Source organism: Lissotriton helveticus, chromosome 11, assembly GCF_964261635.1.
Source record: "Lissotriton helveticus chromosome 11, aLisHel1.1, whole genome shotgun sequence".
Taxonomy (NCBI): Eukaryota; Metazoa; Chordata; class Amphibia; order Caudata; family Salamandridae; genus Lissotriton; species Lissotriton helveticus.
In genome coordinates this window covers 55,823,540-55,842,404 of record NC_136072.1, presented here as the reverse complement: position 1 = coordinate 55,842,404, position 18,865 = coordinate 55,823,540, and the positions used below count along the sequence as shown (strand labels likewise).

The following is an 18,865-nucleotide window of genomic DNA, read 5'->3' as shown; positions in this document are numbered from 1 at the left end:
GGTGACGGTAGTCACATGCCTTCTGTGCTTGAAGGGCAGAAAGCTGCAGGATAAAACTGCCATCCTCCTGAGCTCCGGGAAGCTTGACAGCACTGAATGTGGCTTGGCTCTAGCATGGTCGGACAGGCCCCTTATCCATGATCAGAGTCGCCACGGCATGCAGCACCTAGTCCTTCTCCTAGTGAGAATCACAAAGCTACCATGGTGCAATACTATGTGAATTGTACCTGGGTTCAATTCACATAGTATTTTCTGATGGCCAAGCGGTTGTATGTCAGCACCACGCGTGCCATTACAACGCTGTTTTTACAACAGCGCAAGTCGTTACACCAACTTGCGCTGTAAGGGCTGGATAGTGGAATAGTTTAATTTCATATACCAACTCCAGCCCACGTTACAGTAGGGAAGGTGTTGGAATAGAAAATTAAACTATTCATTGTCCAAAGTCGTTGAAACGACTTGCGTTGTAAAAGCAGCGTAGTAATGGCAGTGCGTGGTAATGCCCGCGTAGTAAAGGCTGTTCCCCGGCCAAGCACATTCCCCTGGGCTTCTGTTGCTCCTGTGTGGGCCCCACTTGGTACTTCACTGATAGGTGTATGCAGTCAATGTCCCTTAAGTGACCATTGAGTGACGTCTTACAAGGCTGCCTACATTAACTCCAAACGGCTGAATAAGTGATCATTTGAACAATGGCCTGTATGATAGACAGCATATCCTCTTCAGGACATTCTGCGACGATGTGCAGAACAGCTAGTGGTGGAACATTTGCGTGATAAACAGCATCACAACATGTAAATCAATATGCATGGCAAATGCCTCTATTGTTCCAAGTATCTCAACGAGCAGCATGCTTCACAGCAGCAAGCATCCACAAAGCGCTTCACTGTCTCGTCAGGAACAGACAGCACTATATAAATGCCAATATAATGCAATATAAAAAAAAATACAAATTATTACTTAAATTAATATTTAGTTTTGGAAGGTTGAAGTTGCCTTGTATTTTCTTGTGTCTCACTGGCTGCCTTATCAAGCTAGAATTCAACTCAAACTGGCTTGCATTACACTACAAAACGCTGATGTAACTAGCTCAGAAAATTGAGATATCTGGAGGAGGAAGACCTTCTCGGAGGGCCAGAGACCTAGTGTTGAAACCTCCGATCTTCTAGAAGAAAACGTACGATAGAGCGTTCTCTGGAGCTACACCTAGAATCTGGAATTCACTTCCTCAAAACATGAGAAGAATCCCAGCCCCTTCAGTCTTCAAGAAAGAAACAAAAATCTTTCCAATGAGCAAATTCCTACCATAATCAATAGCAGATCAAACACATCGATGTCTGTTTAGAGACTGTCCATCACCACCCCTTGTTGTAAATAATTTTGTCCACCCTAAGCGTGGAAGGGTATACTCAGATGTGAGTCCCTTGCTCATTGCACCATCAGGATTCAAGCAAGCCGGGCCGAAGACGGCTGTAATGCCAGAAACCGGTCCCCGGAAGCTTGTTTCCTTCCCAGTGTAAGAATTGGCTTTTGTAGTCTGGTCTGCCCTGTTCCCATGATGCACTGGGCCAGGGACAGACTAATTTGCATACAGCCAGGTTCTGAAACTGGGATGGTGCAATGAGCTAAAAAACGGTGTTGGATCTAGCCCTGATCTCTTGACTGGGTGAGAGTACTCTGCTTAATTCAGAGACTCTGTCCATCACCACCCCTTGTTGTAAATAATGTTTAGAGATTGTAGCATAATCCCGCAGAGTATGTAATCTGCTCAATCAATAGGAGTCCCAAAATAAGCATAACAGATCTATCCAAATTATCAAGAAGATACTAAGTAATCAGCCAGTGGCATATCATTATTGCAGCAAAATGTATAATCAGTCTATTTTCCATTTACATTTTGAGTGTACTCATTTTATAATATTTATACTTTAGGTTCACAGGTTAATTTGGTTTGGAAATGTTTTTACCTAGACTATCATATTTACTCGCTCTAGTTATGTTTAAATGACTCCTCTATTGAACTGTTGCGACAGTTAATACTATGTAACTGTGAAGCACTCCGATACCCAATTGGGTCCTGTTTGCGCTATGTAAATGCTAAATAAATAAATAAAAAAATACTTTGAAAGTTGCTGAAGGACATCCTATAATTTTGGATATGCTGGGTATGATGGCACCTTTCAGCACATAACTTCCACATAGAGCAAGGCAAACACTCTTACCGTGAAATGCTTTTCTTCATTTCTTTACGTTAGATTCCATTGGGTTACACTGGGACCCTTTTACATATGAAATGCAGCTATTTCTTGATTAGCAAGCATATGCTGCACAGTATCTGTCGTAGATTCACATGCTTGAATCATTCCCTGGCAGGAAGTTGCTTCTGGCATAACAGCTAGCTGTACTGATATGAATTATGGCCATTCAAGGTATTTATTTAGCAGCTCATTAACTTTATTCCAAATTTTAGCCAACAAAATCACAGTTTTTATCTCACTCTTTCTAAAGTTCAGATTTCCAAACACTAGTGTATAAGTTACCGGGTGAAAGAAGGTGAGACTCAAAAACTAGAGGAGAAGCCCCACCTGAATGAAGAAAGATACTAACGCTGGTGAACCGTAGTTACAAATAACACACTTTTCTGGTCCAGCAAAGGATCCTTCATGAGCTCTTATTCTGGACTCTAGATTGGCAGGCCATCACACAATTAAATAATACTGTAAACAGATGGTTGTAAATAATAAATACATATCTGGGCAGTGCCATTATAGCATTATCACAGACAGACAAACAGTCTTTGCACCCTTGTTGGGCTCCTTACATATATTACAATTAAATGTATAAGATACTTTTCATTAAAATTATATGTAACTGTTGAATCTCTTTGTCAGGGAAATGCCCAAAAGTAGTTTTTCTTTGTATTTATAACCATTACACTCTATTAAGTTGCATAACTGAACACCCATCAGAAGCTACCACCACAAAACTCTGGAGAAGAATATTTCTACAAAAGGAAAGTCACACTTTATCCACTGGATTATGTGGATTATCAAGAATCTTATAAATGGATGGGCTTCCATGTATCTGCTGTTACTGACATCAAGGGCCTAATTACAATCAATCAATCAATCATGGATTTATATAGCGCACTACTCAACCATAAGGGTCTCAAGGCGCTGGGGGGTCTGTACATGAGTTGAGCCAGTGCTGTGTTTAATGCCCAAGGAGTTCGAGGAGTTTGTACCCTAAGGAAAGTCTTGAGCAATCCCCTCATGAACACCTTGATTATGAGCTGTGAGAACTCAGAGCAGCACTCAAGTACGCCGAAACCTCAGGATTGCTGAAAGCTGTAGTCAAGACCTGGGGGCCCAACAAACTGCACCTGGCCTTGCAATGAAATAGAAATAGAAGAAAGACTGCTCCGAATAAACTTCTGAAGCTGAGTGGTGCAATAGAACATCCTCAATTAAGCTCAACCGACAATAGTGACCACCCATAAATTATACAAAGAGAGGTAGTCAAACTGCCCAAAACAGGAGACAGAATAAAGAATTCTGGGAGGAGACAGTGAGCAGGTTAAGTGTTTTCACAGAGAGGATGTTAACGATAGATCCCTGGAAATGGTCATCTGTTTTTTTTCTGATTTTAAGGTAAAAACAGCAGACCTCTGGAAAGGAACAGTCTCAAACAAGACATATGGGAAAAATGGCAGCCGACTTGATCTCTTGGGCGAGTGGAGTTCAGAGCTCGTTCATCATGATTAGCCGAGTATGGGTACCGGACGATGAGTGAATATGCTTCTGAAGAATCAGTCCTACACTAGCATTCAGTTATATTAAACTGTTAAGGCTTTTTAGGATGGGGGCTCCCAGCATGAGAATGATTCAGCATGTGAATATAACAGATGGAGAAAACCTAAATCCACCCATGTACTAAATCCTCTACAAAAATAAATGTTATGAATTTTAAAGACCACTCAACTAAGGATTGCAGTTCCTATCTATCCCCTGACTTCAAATAGAATAAAAAGACCATTAAACCATTATGTATGTTTAACACAACTTTTTCTGAACTTGGTCTGTAAAAATGCACAAATAAGAAATGTAGCATGATGGACAGCAGCTGCATTCAAACAGTCTTACACTGTCCTTTTCTGGAAGCAAGCTGCTCCATCATCTCAGAAAGCAGTCAGGTGCCTGTTTTACAGGTCAGTAAGTAAGAAACATTTTCATTATTCAACCACCGGTAGCTATGCAAAGGATGGTAGAAGTCTACAAATTGGACAAATACACATATGAAAAAGAACAAGGATGGCATGAAGCCGGTCCTTTTCCCTCGAAGTATCTTAAATAATGTTAAAAGAAAATTAATAGGCAAGCATGTTTATTGACCTTTGTAGGCACACAAGGAGTAGACAAGTGATAATAACAAATCTCAACCTCTGATAGACCTAATTAACTTAATGGTCTGCTCTACTAGATAAATATGAGAATAAAGTCCAACAAGAGATGGTCAGTCTCTATAAGGCTTCCTTATAAGAGAACTTGCTGGAGTTACAAATGCAATGTAAATTAACTTAAATTGTTTATTTATAAAGTTTTATATAGCACGAACAAGATCCCGAAGGATATCAGAGCTTTACAAAGGATGGGAAGAAGGACATAAATGCAATATTGACTGAACGTCTGTAGTCATGTAACAAGATACGGTGAAGAAATGTAGCTATGAGTAACATCGACTTTGACAATTCAGAGCAATAAACAAATATGGAGTTTGAACATATGGCCTCAGCAAAGGATGACAGAGAGATTCTTGGACACTGAGGTGCTGAAGAGGACCAACTGCTAAGGAAGACATATGAAAAACATGGCTACAAGAAATCTGTGTCGATTAATAAACCGGCAAACGTTGTGGGATCAGGAATGATACAATCTAAAAGCAATCTAAAAGCTCCTGAAGGGCAACATTTTCACCTAATCTCATTCATTTTTAATTCCACACACTGGTCTTTAAAAAGATGGCTACCCTCCAGGAACAAGGATGGAAAACTGATGATACAGTTATGTTTCCAATGGGAGAATTCATCAATAAAGACAGGGCAGTGTTAACACAGATGTTCACTTCCATTTTTCTCTTTTTTTTGTTTGTGTTTTTTCCTGAGTGAAAGAAGAGGAGGTAAAAAAAAAAAATGCCTTCTGACTACTAAAAAAAAAAAACCTTTGGGGGAAATTAGAAAAGTAATTTGGCTTTTACCTAGAGAGGAATAAGGGCAACCTATATGGTTATATTGTTTTTATCCTACACCAAGGAAGGTGCATGATAACCTTCCAAAATCATGAAGCAGTAACTTCAGAGATATGTGGTAGGGTAGAAAAGGATAACTCATTGATATATCAAGTCAGTTTTTTTAAACGCCAATGGGACCAACCAGCCTTCCTCCTTTGCTGCCTTTGTGTAGGTCAGAAGAGCTTCACCATAGAAGTCACCTAACTACACCACTAGTCTCCTATTAATTGTCTGCATAGATCAGAAACTTCATGAATTTAATGGTATCTTAAAGAACTATTGTAAGAGTGAGCATGGAAGGCATACATTGAAGAATTAAAATGGCTCACCTCCCACATGGGTTTAATTCCTTCTTTGAAGAGATGAAAGTCGCTGTGTCCCGTCAGGTCCCCTGGGCGAACCATGTGACTGTAGAACCTCCAAAATTGCTCCACCTTAAAAGAATATAAGCAAGTAAAAATAAATATTATGTATTGCACTGAAAAAATACAAATGGATATAATCCCAGGAAAACCAAATAGTGCCTAAACATAATGCATGGAATATGAAGATGATGGCAATTTGATAATTTAACAAATGTTCTCACTATTAATTCTCTAAAGATGAGGCTCCTGTGTACATAAATTGGTACGTCTTGAAAACAAGTATTTTTAAGAATTTGTATAAACTACCATTTAAGGCGTCATGGTTGTTTTAGAACTGTCCCATTCAACCTAATCCCTCTCCACATAGCTGGCGGTTGCTCGAAAGTGGCTACAGGTCTATGGTTGAACTCTACAAAACACCAACAATAAATGTGGAACCTCAATTCCTGCCCTGTATCACAGACATCATGAAAAAAACAAGATCCTACTTTGGCAAGTGCATGAACAGGAAAAAGATACTGATCCCAAAATTTACTTTTTGCCTTCAGTCAATTATTGCCTTGAGTCCAAGTCAAATTTGTAATAGCATCCCACTGAATCTCTTTACAGTTGAAACAGAGACCTCTTGACTTGGTCCAAGCTCATTTGCTTTGCATGCCCTGTTAATATAGTCCAACTTCCTCTCCTCTGGTGGGTTCATGTTACCGTCTATGGATTACTTCATCAGCACAACCATGCCTTGCTTTGAATCATTTACTTCACATGAGACCATATAAAGGCCCTCAAAGTCCTAAAAACTCACATATTCCTATAGTACTCCCTCCCCTTTTATGATCAAGCATACTACAAGTATAAGAACAGAAAATGGAGATGCAGTCACTAACCAACCTTGCTGAAAGTCAGAAATGTATTAATCTGGGCAAATGTTTATGCTCGGATTAAAGTTAATGGAATTTACAAACAATTCCAAGATTACACATGGGAATTTGTGACTAGTCATAGATTCAGAGGAGAACAAAAAAATGTATCCATTTAAGAACTCCAAAATGGAAAAGTGGGCCCATCTAAATTTAGAAATTTTGCTCAAGTTGAATTTTTCCATTGGAGCTATATTTTTCTTGTACCCGTGCCCCGAAATGATATTTATCTCTCTTGCACCCAAATCAATTAACATTTTTTACTTGCCATTCATAACTTGCCATTCATAACCTTACAAAGGTTTACTCTTTTTCTTTACAGGACCAAATGGATTACTCTTTTAAGAGTGAGTTATTACCTGCATAGAGGTTTGTTGTTACCCATAAACTTGCACCTTTGTAGGCATAAACTAATTTTGCTGATGGAGCCACCCTGGAATGTCCACAACCCCAACTCAATGAGCAGGCTTGCTAAAAGTAATTTTAACATTCTAGTAATAATTCTACAAGGGAAAATGAGATTTCCAAGAGCAAATGGCCACTAAACAGGATTCCGTCGTCATAAATGTTGCACTTAGGTGCACAAATAAATTTGAAACTGTGTCCCAAATAAAATTCTATATAAAAGGTTCTCTCACCAAATCAAAAATGTTAGATGTATTAGCGTTCAATTTTTAAATCCGAGGTCCAGTGGCTGTCATCCTGATAAAGTCTGAGGGTCTGATAGAAAGAAAAGGTTACAGAAAGTACTCACAGAAGCAAAGGAGCCGACTTGTTTGATGTTCTGTTCGTAGCTCTGTGAACTGGTGGGCCTGCCCGGTGTTCGCCTGGAGTACCAGAAAGTGTAATTGTATTGCAGAGGATGTTCAGATGGACCGGGAACAGCAGTCTGTGGGATGCACAGCAGCTCAGTGAGCTTGAAAACCAGCCTTACACACAAAGTAACTAAACCTACCCACAACAAGCATTTGCAATGCAATAGGTCTCGCTTTAGTTAAATGCAGAGCTATTGGCTTTGCAAATGGAAAAAAAAAAACGGTGCGCCTGCCTCGTTTTTTATTTTTTATTTATTGACATTTGTAGCAATGGCAGCACGCCGCACTTTATCTGTTTAAAGCTAAAGCCCGGTGGCCCACAATTGCTACAAATGTCAATAAATAGAAGAAATAAAGTTGTGCGGCCGCCTTTCTTTCTGTTTATTTACTACTGTAGCAACATCGGCACACTGAGCTTCAGCTTTAGATGTTTAAAGCTAAAGCGTGGTGTGCCGCCATTGCTAAAAAAGTAAATAAACGGAAAAGAAATGCGGCGTTTGCTCGCCTTTGTTTTTTTTCCCCTTTTTTAACTTTTGTAGCAATGGCAACACACCCCGCTTTAGATGTTTAAAGCTAAAGCACGGCGTACCGCCATTGCTACAAAGGTCAATAAATAAAAGAACAAAAAAAAGTTGCGCATCCACCTATTTTCTGTTTACAAAAAAAAGTTGTGCAGCCACCTTTTTTCTGTTTATTTACTATGTAACAATATTGGCACGCTGCGCTTTAGATGTTTAAAGCGAACGCGTGGCATGACACGATTGCTACAAAAGTCAATGCAGTGTTGTGCAGGTCGGCAGCAGCGAAGGAAGGGCCGCAGCAATGACATGAGGGAGGGGGTGCAAGCGAGGAGGCAATTGAAGGCCAGAGATGGCCAACTAAAAAACCCAATTGGTGATGCCCACTGGGAGGGAACCAAGCACACAAAGGTGGGACATATGGACGGTATTAATCAACCAGAGTAAAGGAATTTAGAAAGGCAGGCCAACTAACCAATCAGAAGCTATGAGCGTATTGAATGCACATATTCTAAATACGGTACGGAAAACAATGGCCCTAAACCTTTCTTTAGAAAAAATAAGTTTAACATATACTCATCATTTTAATCAATTTAGGAGCATACATAATGTCAGCTCGCGGTAATCAAAACATTTGAGTTAATAATGTGCAACAACCAATAAATTTCAATGCAGCATACATTTATATATATATATATATATATATATATATATATATATAGTCTAAATAGGCCTCGCCACGGTTGATCAAAAGTCCACAAACTCTATTCGGCATGTTTTACAATATTTTTTGAGATGTATCATCACTTAGCACAGTGAGGTTGGGGGGTTTTGTGGTCCAGGCCACAATGGTGTGGGCGTCTCCTCTTCCAGGAGATCCGTGCTGGCTTCGGATCGCCTGGTAGAGGAGACTGTCAGAAGACAATTAAGTTGCTGCATTAAATGGCCTGGAACGGATTAGATCAAATTACACTGCCCTCATTTTTCAGATGAGGACCCACGCCTCCAGTGATATCATGGACCGTAAGAGGACCCCTTCGCACTGGATTACCTTGCGGGTGTGGAACACGGAAACCACACATCGCTAATTGGTTGCCCATCTCTGTCCTGAGGAAGACCCGTAGACTGAGGCCCAAAAATCCCCTCTGTGCCCCGAAATCGGGTCAAAACGTCGATACCCACACCATGGAGGCCTGGACCACAAAACCCCTAACCCCACCGTGCTAAGTGAAGATACATCTCTAAAAATATTGTAAAATATGCCGAATAGCTTGTGGACTTTTGATCAACCGTGGCGAGGCCTATTTAGACTGATATTTTCTGATCAGTCCAACATTTAATTGTTTTAATCGTCCTTTTTTTGAGCACCTTGGGAACTTTTCCAGTTTCTTTATCCAACCTTTTCACCAGAGCACCTCCTTCTGCATGTTCCCCTGGAGCAACCTTTTCTGGTCTCCTGCACGGTTTTCGCTAATACAGTAAGATATCTACTGTCAGCTTAATTATGAGTGAATAAATATATGCCTCATTGAAATGCATTGGTTTTTGCACATTAACTCAAATGTTTTGATTACCGCGAGCTGACATTATGTATGCTCCTAAATTGATTAAAATGAAGTTTATATGTGAAACTTATTTTTTCTACAGAAAGGTTTAGGACCATTGTTTTCCGTACCAATCGATACCCAGGTCCAAGACTATTATTGGGTTACCCCATTATCATAATGGCCATAGTGTAAATATAGCATGTCTCAAGGAGACAGAGCAAGTGCTGCCTAGGTGAGACCTAATAAAAAACATTAGAAGAGAGTGGATGTATACAACTTACAGGCAGTCGCAATACAATGGGAACTCCTTTGTGAAGGACGTACATTTCTCTTCTTATTTGATCTGTATCACTAGGATACATTGCTTATGCCCCATGGAGCAAACTTCCATTTTAATTTGCTGGCACAAATTAGCTTGTCCTAAGTAAGTGCCAAGGGGAGATTGTATTTACCTGCAACAATAGCAGTTTACTTCTGATATCTTTTAGAAAATTAACTTTTACTTAAATAGCACTACATCATCCTTAGATGTAAGCCCCTTAGAAAGCAGGCTGCCAACGAGGAGGAAGATACTAAAAAGAGACCTTTTGTAGACTATTGCACGTAAAATAAAAAGTTATTGAGAAAAGCCTAACCGATCAGTAGTCAATATTCAGAAATCAAGATCAATAACACTGCTGCTGAATGATTGCCTCGTGGAGTGCTGGAATGGATGTTACTTGAGGATTTGCTTTACAAAAAAAGAGAGCAATTCTCCCACAGGATATGGTCAATAGAAAAAGATCCCACAGGCATATGTTGCAGAAAATAGATAAACACAGTTACAAAACGCTTCAGGTGACCAGATTAAAATTAAACGGGTGCTCACCAAGAGACTTCTGACTGATGCCAGATGGAAGACTGTACTTCGGCCCGTCTCTCCCCAGATTTAAGTCGGTTTTGCACTCATACAGTGGCCAAGGATTGACTCGCCTACCAGGCCAAGACTTTCTCGACCCCCCGAGGTGGTGATTCAGCCATCCATCTCTTCAAGGCCAGCATTCTTCGGGCCGTACTAGGGCTGTCATCTAGAGGCAACCCCCCACCCCCCCATTCTCCTGTCCTGAGGAAGACCCGTTGTGACCACCCATTGGGGCACCGCTAGGGTCGAAGTGTGGACATACTTCTACGTTCAGAGATTGCAGGATTCCTTCAGACTAAGGATAGGATTCACTGCATCATCAAAGCTCGCACTTCCCAAACTGTACATATGCCAAACTGTACATATGCCTGCACATATTGTTCGCATATTGGAGCACTAGAAGCACTTGTGTCACTTCACATTCACTTATGTGTAAATTTCCTGTTGACAGCATTTATTTCTCATAGTCTACTGTGGAGATCATTGAATGACGCAATTCATAAAAAAGTAACAATTTGAGTTGATTGCCTCACTCTCAATCCTTTTTGAACCTATTTGGTCAAATATCTGTTTAATAAGTAACGACAGTGAGTTACTTTTTCAGCTATTATATATCATTCTTTTTGTGTAGAGGTTGTGTTGTATTCTAGTGCTACTCGTCTAGAGCATTTATTATTAACTGTTTCTTACCCGACAGAACCATTTTTGTTTATATACACCAAGAGACTTCAGAATGGGTCTTCAGATGAAACATGGCGCAGTAGTCCATGTAGTGCATCGTGGTCAGTGTAGCCCATCTGTGCATAGCTACAGCTTCTTCAGCGAGGCAAAGGATAATATCTATCTTTCTAAAAGTTCCATTAGTATCTATAACAATAAATTTTGTCCATCTGATCTGGTGATTCACAACACTGTTCAGTAACTCAAGAAAACTGAGCACTGATCACAGAAGGGAACCTCAGCTTATGATCAACTTCCTAGGATCTACATGCCTAAATCCAAAACTAAAACAAATCTGCCTGCTCAAGATCTACAAACTGTCATGCAAAGGGTTAAGAAATATATATTAGAATGCTCCTTACGTATACATTTCGTGACCTTTCCAACTTGCCATGCCTTTGTACTGCAGATACCTGGGATTCTATGGCATAAATGACATTTAGTGAATTGCATGGAGTCTTTTCAGTAACTTTCACAGTTCTTGCATAGTGACAGTAGGCTCTAATAATGTTCAATAACAGAAGTGTATGAATTAATCAGAGAAGTAGCGTGCCATTACAGCCTCTAAACGACAAGTCTGACTTATACTTGCACTTGCGTCAAATGAAAGGTTCTTATTGCTCAGGTCAGAAGGATCTCTCTGCAATGTTCAAGTCTCAATCAGGGGCTGGTACAGACTGGTCAATCTCTGCATTCAGTGGTGAAGATGTTGTAACAGACACCATTCAGTCAATGACATCAGTCTTTTGTTCTAATCATGAGCATCCAATACACGTATGAGCACAGGAAACACACGGTAACTGTTAAAGTTTGAGCGCACAGCAGGTAAAGGATTATCACAAAACAAACTAATAGGTGTGGTGCTCCAGATGAAGCAAGTCGGTTACCACGACAAGATTATAGTGCTATAAGGCTAGCTCAGACAAAGTCAATATTTTCCATCGAGCACTCAAAGTCCACAAGATTCTTTTTCAAGTGAAATAATTTTGGTTTTTATTCTTGATATGTTTCAATTCTCTTCTTCATTGAAATGTACTGAAGATTGTATTTCAATGAAGAAGAGAATTGAAACATATCAAGAATAAAAACCAAAATTATTTCACTTGAAAAAGAATCTTGTGGACTTTGAGTGGTCGATGGAAAATATTGACGTATGAGCACAGGTTTGACTACACTCTAGGGTAGCCCTGAGAAGATAGTTGTTTTTGGTCAGTATCACTATTTTTTTCATAATCTTATAACAGTTTCTCTTAAAGTAAAACGATTATCTCAGCAGTAGGTTTTGACACAAAGTTAACTTATACACCTTACAGAACAAGTGTTATGTTGTTTTTCTTACATATCTGTCACTAAGAAACAGTGGTCATGTTCATTAAACTGCTAAATTATAACAATTAATGGCTAGCTTGCCTAATGAACTTGAGATTGGCAAATGTACTGCCTAACCACGGATAGAACATCACAAGTACATCATCACTCGCAGGCCAAATATCTAAACACTGTCTACGATGAGTCTCTATTAGCGTATGCTTTGGTTAAATGGATTTATTCGGCCGCTTATTTCAAATAGAACCTTCCTCGAAAGGCTATAACAGGGGGACAATTAAAACCCCTTTGTTGTACCCCTGGCTAGCCAGTAGTACGGCTTCTAGAGAACGTGATTTTTTTAAAGGGAACACAGAAAAAACTGATGATAAATCTTGCAGGCAGCAAATGAGTATAAGCCATATTTCTAAGTAGTGCTCTTAGGGGTTATTAATATAGAGTAATATCACATGAAAATTCTTTAGGATTCCAGTTATGTTTTTCTGATTACAGAATAGTTAACTAGAAAGTCCAACTAACAAATAGTGCACACAATCAATTTACAATAGATTTTTAAAAAATCATACAAAATAGTGATAACGTAGATTGATAAACACGTTTTGAACCTACTCGTTTTTACAATCACTGCTTGTAATGTATTTTGTACACTACACAATCAGCTTCCACCAGAGCGCACTGAGTCAATCATAGGCTGAAGCCATGAAGTCCACTGCTCACATGGTGGTTTATTTTTTGGGTTTGGTTTGCAGCACATTTTCACATCTGTACTATAGAACTCAAAAATTCTCATTTTTTTCTTTAAAACCTCAATATTTTGATTGTCGAATTCCATCTCCTACCACCAGAGTCAAGGACTAACGTGAACCCCACATGTTGTCAGCACAAAACCATCCACTATTACTTCCGACTTTTTCTTACCGCTTTCTGGATTGAGGAAAGGCTTGTTTTATTGAACTCTTGACAGTATTTGACCGATTTCTTACTGGAATCACCATCTTTTTTTAGATGGCAGAAGGGCAGGAAAGGAATGCTTCATAGAAGAGGAACCACACTTTAATCTGTTTCTCTCACATGAATAGGATATTATTTTTGTTGTGGGTAATTTTGAGAACTAAAAAAAAGTTTCCATGAAGTGCAACGCACTAATCAGTATTCAGTGGAGTGAAGGCTTTTGCGAAAGCAAATGAGGCCTGTCCTGGAGCATAGTCAGCCAAACTGTCCAAAGCACTTTAGATAGCTCTAAATTACTTGTAATAAGGTGTAGTTATTCTGGTCGTACAGGTCCCTTTGAAATCCAGCTAAGCAAAGATTGCATACTAAAAGCCCAACTTGAAAGGTTCAGGAAAAGTACACTATTTTCTACCTGCATAAGTTGAGGGAGGGCAATGTATGCTTTCACAGAGCAGGAAGTTACATGCTTTACCTTTCTCTTTGTGCCGCCCTGGTTCTTCTCCTTCTCGTTTTTTTCCTTCTCACCGTTTTTCTGTGTGCCGTTTTCCTCATTCTGCTCATGGTCCCCACTGTCATCATCCTTTAAACTGTGTAAAATGGAAATAAGACATAGAAGAATTAGTTCATTGCAATAGTAAAAGTTTATAATGCAATGGAGACATTTTTTTTCCTCCTTGTAACATTTTCCTGCCCGGTCTTCAATCTCCATGTTCCTTCTGGCACACCTCCTAGGGCCGGAACCTTCAAATATGTGAGGAGGACACTCAACTACACTTCTAGTGGGAAAATAGTCCAACGTACTGGTCCAGCGTTACCACATGCCTGGACCATGTGGTTCCGCAAAATGAAAAATTACTTTGTATGCATGAATAGTGCTTAGACGGATATCTGTCTGTTGGGAGGAGCAGAATTTGACCCCAATATTGCTTGACTGGTCTTCTTACGTAGGAATGTCCCATTTACTGTTTTGAAAGTAAGGATCCTGGAAGACCTATTTTATGCTGAACTCCCCTTTATTATCATATTAAATGTGGTGGTCAAGAGAAATGTCTGCAACTCTACATACTAAATCAAATACTCCTATTACTCCAAATCAACCATCAGATGGAGCTAGCCATGGCACACTTGGATGACTTTAACATCATTTACATAATACTCCCACAGACACTCCTTGACAGATTGCAAATGCTAGAACTTCAAGCCGCCAAAATGTGCCTTATCTTGCGGAATTAAGCTAGACCACCGACAGCCAGATTCGAAAACACTCCAATGGTTTCTGGTGAATGCAAGAAACATGCTTATGGTTCTCTTCACCAGTTGAATGGCCTAAAGGAGCCTTACGTTGAATAGGCAACTGTGATAGGCTTCTACACACTTGATTACGATGAACGCTTCAACCAGAAGTAGCACACAAACTGCACTGCCAGACAGCAGGCCAGGATGCAGTGCTAGGTACTAAACCCTCATTGACAGGAAGCATCGAAAACATGCACTTCAAGAAAAGCCTTAAAAGCGAATGTTCAAACTCAGAAAAAAATTCCACTGTAACAGGGGTTGTGACTGAGGAATTCTGAATTGGGACTCATCCTTCCCTCATTGGATTCTGGCTTCCAATTTCCCAAAACATACAAACCCTAACATAACCCTAGCACTATGAAATTAGTGAAATTCAATGGCCACACTCTATAAAACTATGTCCTAAATAAGTAAATAGATCAAGGGCAGGAGCGGTGAGCTGCATGTTTGATAACGAAATGGAGATGAGGGACAGTAATTTGGCAATCTAAGGTGCCATGATGGTTATCTTGGTGGCCCTACCCTTTCACCAAAGTAAAGAACCTGGCCGTGTTTCTCAAGATCTTCCCTTTGAGTCACAAGTGATTTCACAATGAAGGCATGATCATACCTGCTATAGTGTGCATCATCCTTATCCAGTTTTCGTATGGCCTGATTAGGCAATTACAAATCCATGGATGAAGGCATCTGAAACACTCCAGAGACTGGAATAGTTTAAAAAATGTAAACAAAAGTATAGTCATACAACGAGACCATGTGAATGCCGGTACTAGACAACGACACAAGTTGCCAGTGCAATGGAGGATTAAATTCAAGATCCTTCGTAATGACCCAAAATATAGAAGTAACCAAAAAGACCCTTCAGATCTATACAATACACTGCTAAGAGATAGTCAGAAAGATAGCACTTCTTGTCAGAGGAGTCCACCCCATAAGATGTAACAATGGATTTCAATCCTGGAAGCGTACTCTGGAAGGCTCTGCTATCTGGCCTTTATCTATAGATAACTCTTATGATTCTGAAATCTGTTTGGAAAACAACCAACAGCAGAGGCTTTCAGAGTAGAAACTGTTGCTGATCCCACTATCCAGCACTCACTTTCACTCCTGCTTGCCCTGTTAAGCGGCCCAAGTGACGCAGGTGGTATGCTATGAAAATCCAAAGAGCATTATCTTCGTGAGGCACACTATGGCAAACTTCACTGCAGCCCTTACCAAAGGACTACTTGCTCTGACTGACTCTACCCTCATTAAGGTTTGACCTTGAAATCCTTATTAAACTAGGCGGTGTCAAGATTTGGATGAACCATGACTGCTTTTATGATTTTTGTATGAGGAGAGTGGGCCATATGAATGAGGTCCCCCACAAGGACATATTCCGTGTTGCACAAGGTAGTAATTTGCTGCTTCTCTATCTCTGGAGCAACCGTGGGGACAACATATCGGAGAATCCCTGTAGTAGGGTCACCTCTGTCCGATTTCTGAGCCGCAAAATATTTTCAGCCAAGAACCCTTACTGGATAGCCCAGTTTCTAAATCAGCTCCCCAAAACTAGAATGGTCACACATCTACCCAGTACTCTGGATGAACAAATGTTGAACAGGACATCTGAATGGGCCCTGGCCTCCCATCAGTGCTTCCCTTTGACATAGGTATGGGCACTCCAGTGCCAGTAACTCAGACACATTGAACCTTCAGAAGGAAGCTCAGCAGCACCAGCTTTCAGAAGGCCAATTATTAGGACTTGAAGATGAAGTTCCCCCAACTCCAAAGTGAGATTAAGCTGGTGCATAGACGTGCATGTCCGGCTGCTGTACCCGCTTGAAAGAAGAGGGGCTGCAGGACTGAAGTGGAGAAGAAGTATCCTCAGACATCAAAGACCAGGACTTGCACCAAATGACTAAAGGCCATATATAGAATCTGAAGGCAACTGAAAATCCTCCCATTTCCGAAGTACAGTGCAAATACGGAGGAAAATCCACCGACTGAACATCCTCCACAGTAAAAAGTTTCAGCTAGAAATTAGAGATTTTCGGTTTTGTCCTAACTCTAAATAGGGCCTGTTAGACCTGTCTGCTTCTGGGAAGACTCTAACCACCATGATTTATTTTTGTCCCCCTTAGCCTCCCAGACTTTCTATTTTTATTTTTACATATGTCCATCAGGAGTTTTTTTTAATGCTGTCAGGAGGCTAGGTGCTCCTTGGCGATGACGCCATTTTTCCCTCATAACCTGTGAGGCCTAGTCAGCCCCCTTGAAAATCTAGGGATCTCCAGAGACCTAAGATGGTGTCCACCAACTGCCATAACGGACACCACTGGAGGACAGGTCCATAGGTTAACATTAGGGAACTTTCTAGAATACCCTAGAGAATTCTGCAGGTCTCAGGCCACCCTATATAAGGCCAGTGACCAGCAGCCATTTTGTGCTGACCCCAGAGTAGAGGAGTGAGGCAGTGGTGAGAGGAGGTGGACACACTGAGAGCAGCTAGTTGTCATTTGAGGCTGACAGTTACTTCAGAGGATTGTTCCCCCTTTAGCCCTTGACCGATCCCTCTCTCAAGACAACAGTTATTGACCAAGTAAACAAGCTTCGTGAGAAGAAAAACCCTTCTGGATCAGCATTCCTGTAGAAACTGACAGGATCTGCTTTCTGAAACTCAGTCTTATATGCCCTGCCCAGCGCTGCACCTACCAGGGTAGCGAGTCATTTGTGGTCCCCTTGGAGCGCCTTGAGGTGGTTGGGGAACTGTGGAGCCTGGAGCACCTGGAGGAGCGAGTGCCCGATCTGTGAGGTACTTCTTCTGGAGCCGGGTGAAGAAAGCAGCAGCGTGTGAGGAGCGGCGCAGTGTGGTCCGTCTGCGGGACCCCGGGGGCACCAGGCGCGTCAGGAGAAGTGAGGAAACGCTTCCGCGCAAGCCAGTAGCGCGACCGCTTCTTTCAGCAGGAGGGGCCTAGGGTCGAGCAGGCCCAGGGGTGCAGTGTTCCCTGCGTGACGAGGTCCGGGGAGGAACACGCAGGCGCCGACGAGCAGCGCGACCTGAGAGGTGGAGCCATTGCGAGGAACGCGCATGCCCCAGAGATCAGCGCGTCCATCGGGTTGCCTGAGGCGGCGCCAGACGACTTTCCGGAGCGCCGCGTTGACAGCGGAACCCCCTACTTGTGAGCGCTTGCTGGAGAAACTAGCGCTTGGGCAACCGACCGCCCATCTAACCCCTGGTGATCCGCAGACGCAGGAAATCGCCGCGTTAAGCCTGAAACGAGGCCCCCTAGCCAGCGCTGACAGGAGAACGCGCGCTTGGGCTGAGGAGGCCGGCAAGGCTCTTCCCACGTCAGTGCAGGGAAGCAGCTGATCGGGGGAGTTTGAGAGGCGGGTACCAGCTGAAGGCCTATGGACTGTGGCATATCTGCCACCCAGACAGTAAGGAGAGTGGGAGTGTGAAGAGGGAAGTGTTGGGTAAAAAGGGATAAAAGGTTGACAGCTATTTTAAACAGGTCTATAAGCAGAGAAAAGGGCCTTGACCTTTCTACTTCCCTGGAGATTCATTCTGTGACAAAGGAGAGAAGGGGTTAGGAAGCGTAACCCTAGATGTGTTAACATAACCAATGAATTGGTAGGCTGTAGTAAAGAGTTATTGATGTCATTGTGTATTAATGCAAAATACCCCTGTAGAGTGTGAAGTCTAGGAGCTTCAATTAATTATCCAAGAAGTTCTCTGAATGTACTGCTGAATTCTGATAAAAGTATATGATTTACTGCTTTTTCCACAGCTGGAGGAGTGAAAACTATTTTCTCTAGTAAAAGTGCAATGTTTATTCCTAAAAGCAATTGATGTGATAACCTGTATGCTTTCAAATCTAAAGAGCCATATTATTTTTATAAAAGGTAACGGTATTTTTGCAAACAAAGGTGTTGTGTCTTTATTTTAGTGGTTCATCAATGTGTTACTGTGGGTAAGCTGTGTAAGTACTTAGCCAACGCCTGGAGTTAGCTGTAGACCACTACTGTGCCAAGCTACCATATGTAGGCTTGGGTAATCTAGGTCCAACATAATTGGTGTTTCAGCGGTGGGATCACGGATCTGTACTTACACTTACTTATTAGTAACACAGTGACAACCACGAGACCCCACCTGGAGTTTTCTCCCTGCGGCCCTCCTAATTTATATTTTTGATTTTTCTAAATTTACTTCTGGTGGTGGGTGGAGGTTAACCTCAAGTCACTTC

At 41.3% G+C, this 18,865-nt stretch overlaps 1 protein-coding gene across 2 annotated transcripts in view; it reads right to left on the bottom strand.

Moving 5' to 3' along the window:
• Positions 1 to 18,865, bottom strand: part of EIF4E2 (eukaryotic translation initiation factor 4E family member 2) — an 80,239-nt gene that overhangs the window by 31,510 nt on the left and 29,864 nt on the right. The window contains exons 2-4 of one of the 2 annotated variants that reach the window (XM_078665839.1): positions 13,816 to 13,930; positions 7,320 to 7,454; positions 5,613 to 5,717 (exon numbers count right to left, since the gene is read on the bottom strand). In XM_078665839.1, coding sequence (XP_078521965.1) covers positions 5,613 to 5,717; positions 7,320 to 7,454; positions 13,816 to 13,930 — 355 coding nt within the window. The remainder of the gene's footprint in view (positions 1 to 5,612; positions 5,718 to 7,319; positions 7,455 to 13,815; positions 13,931 to 18,865) is intronic. The other variant, XM_078665838.1, reaches the window with a different exon arrangement.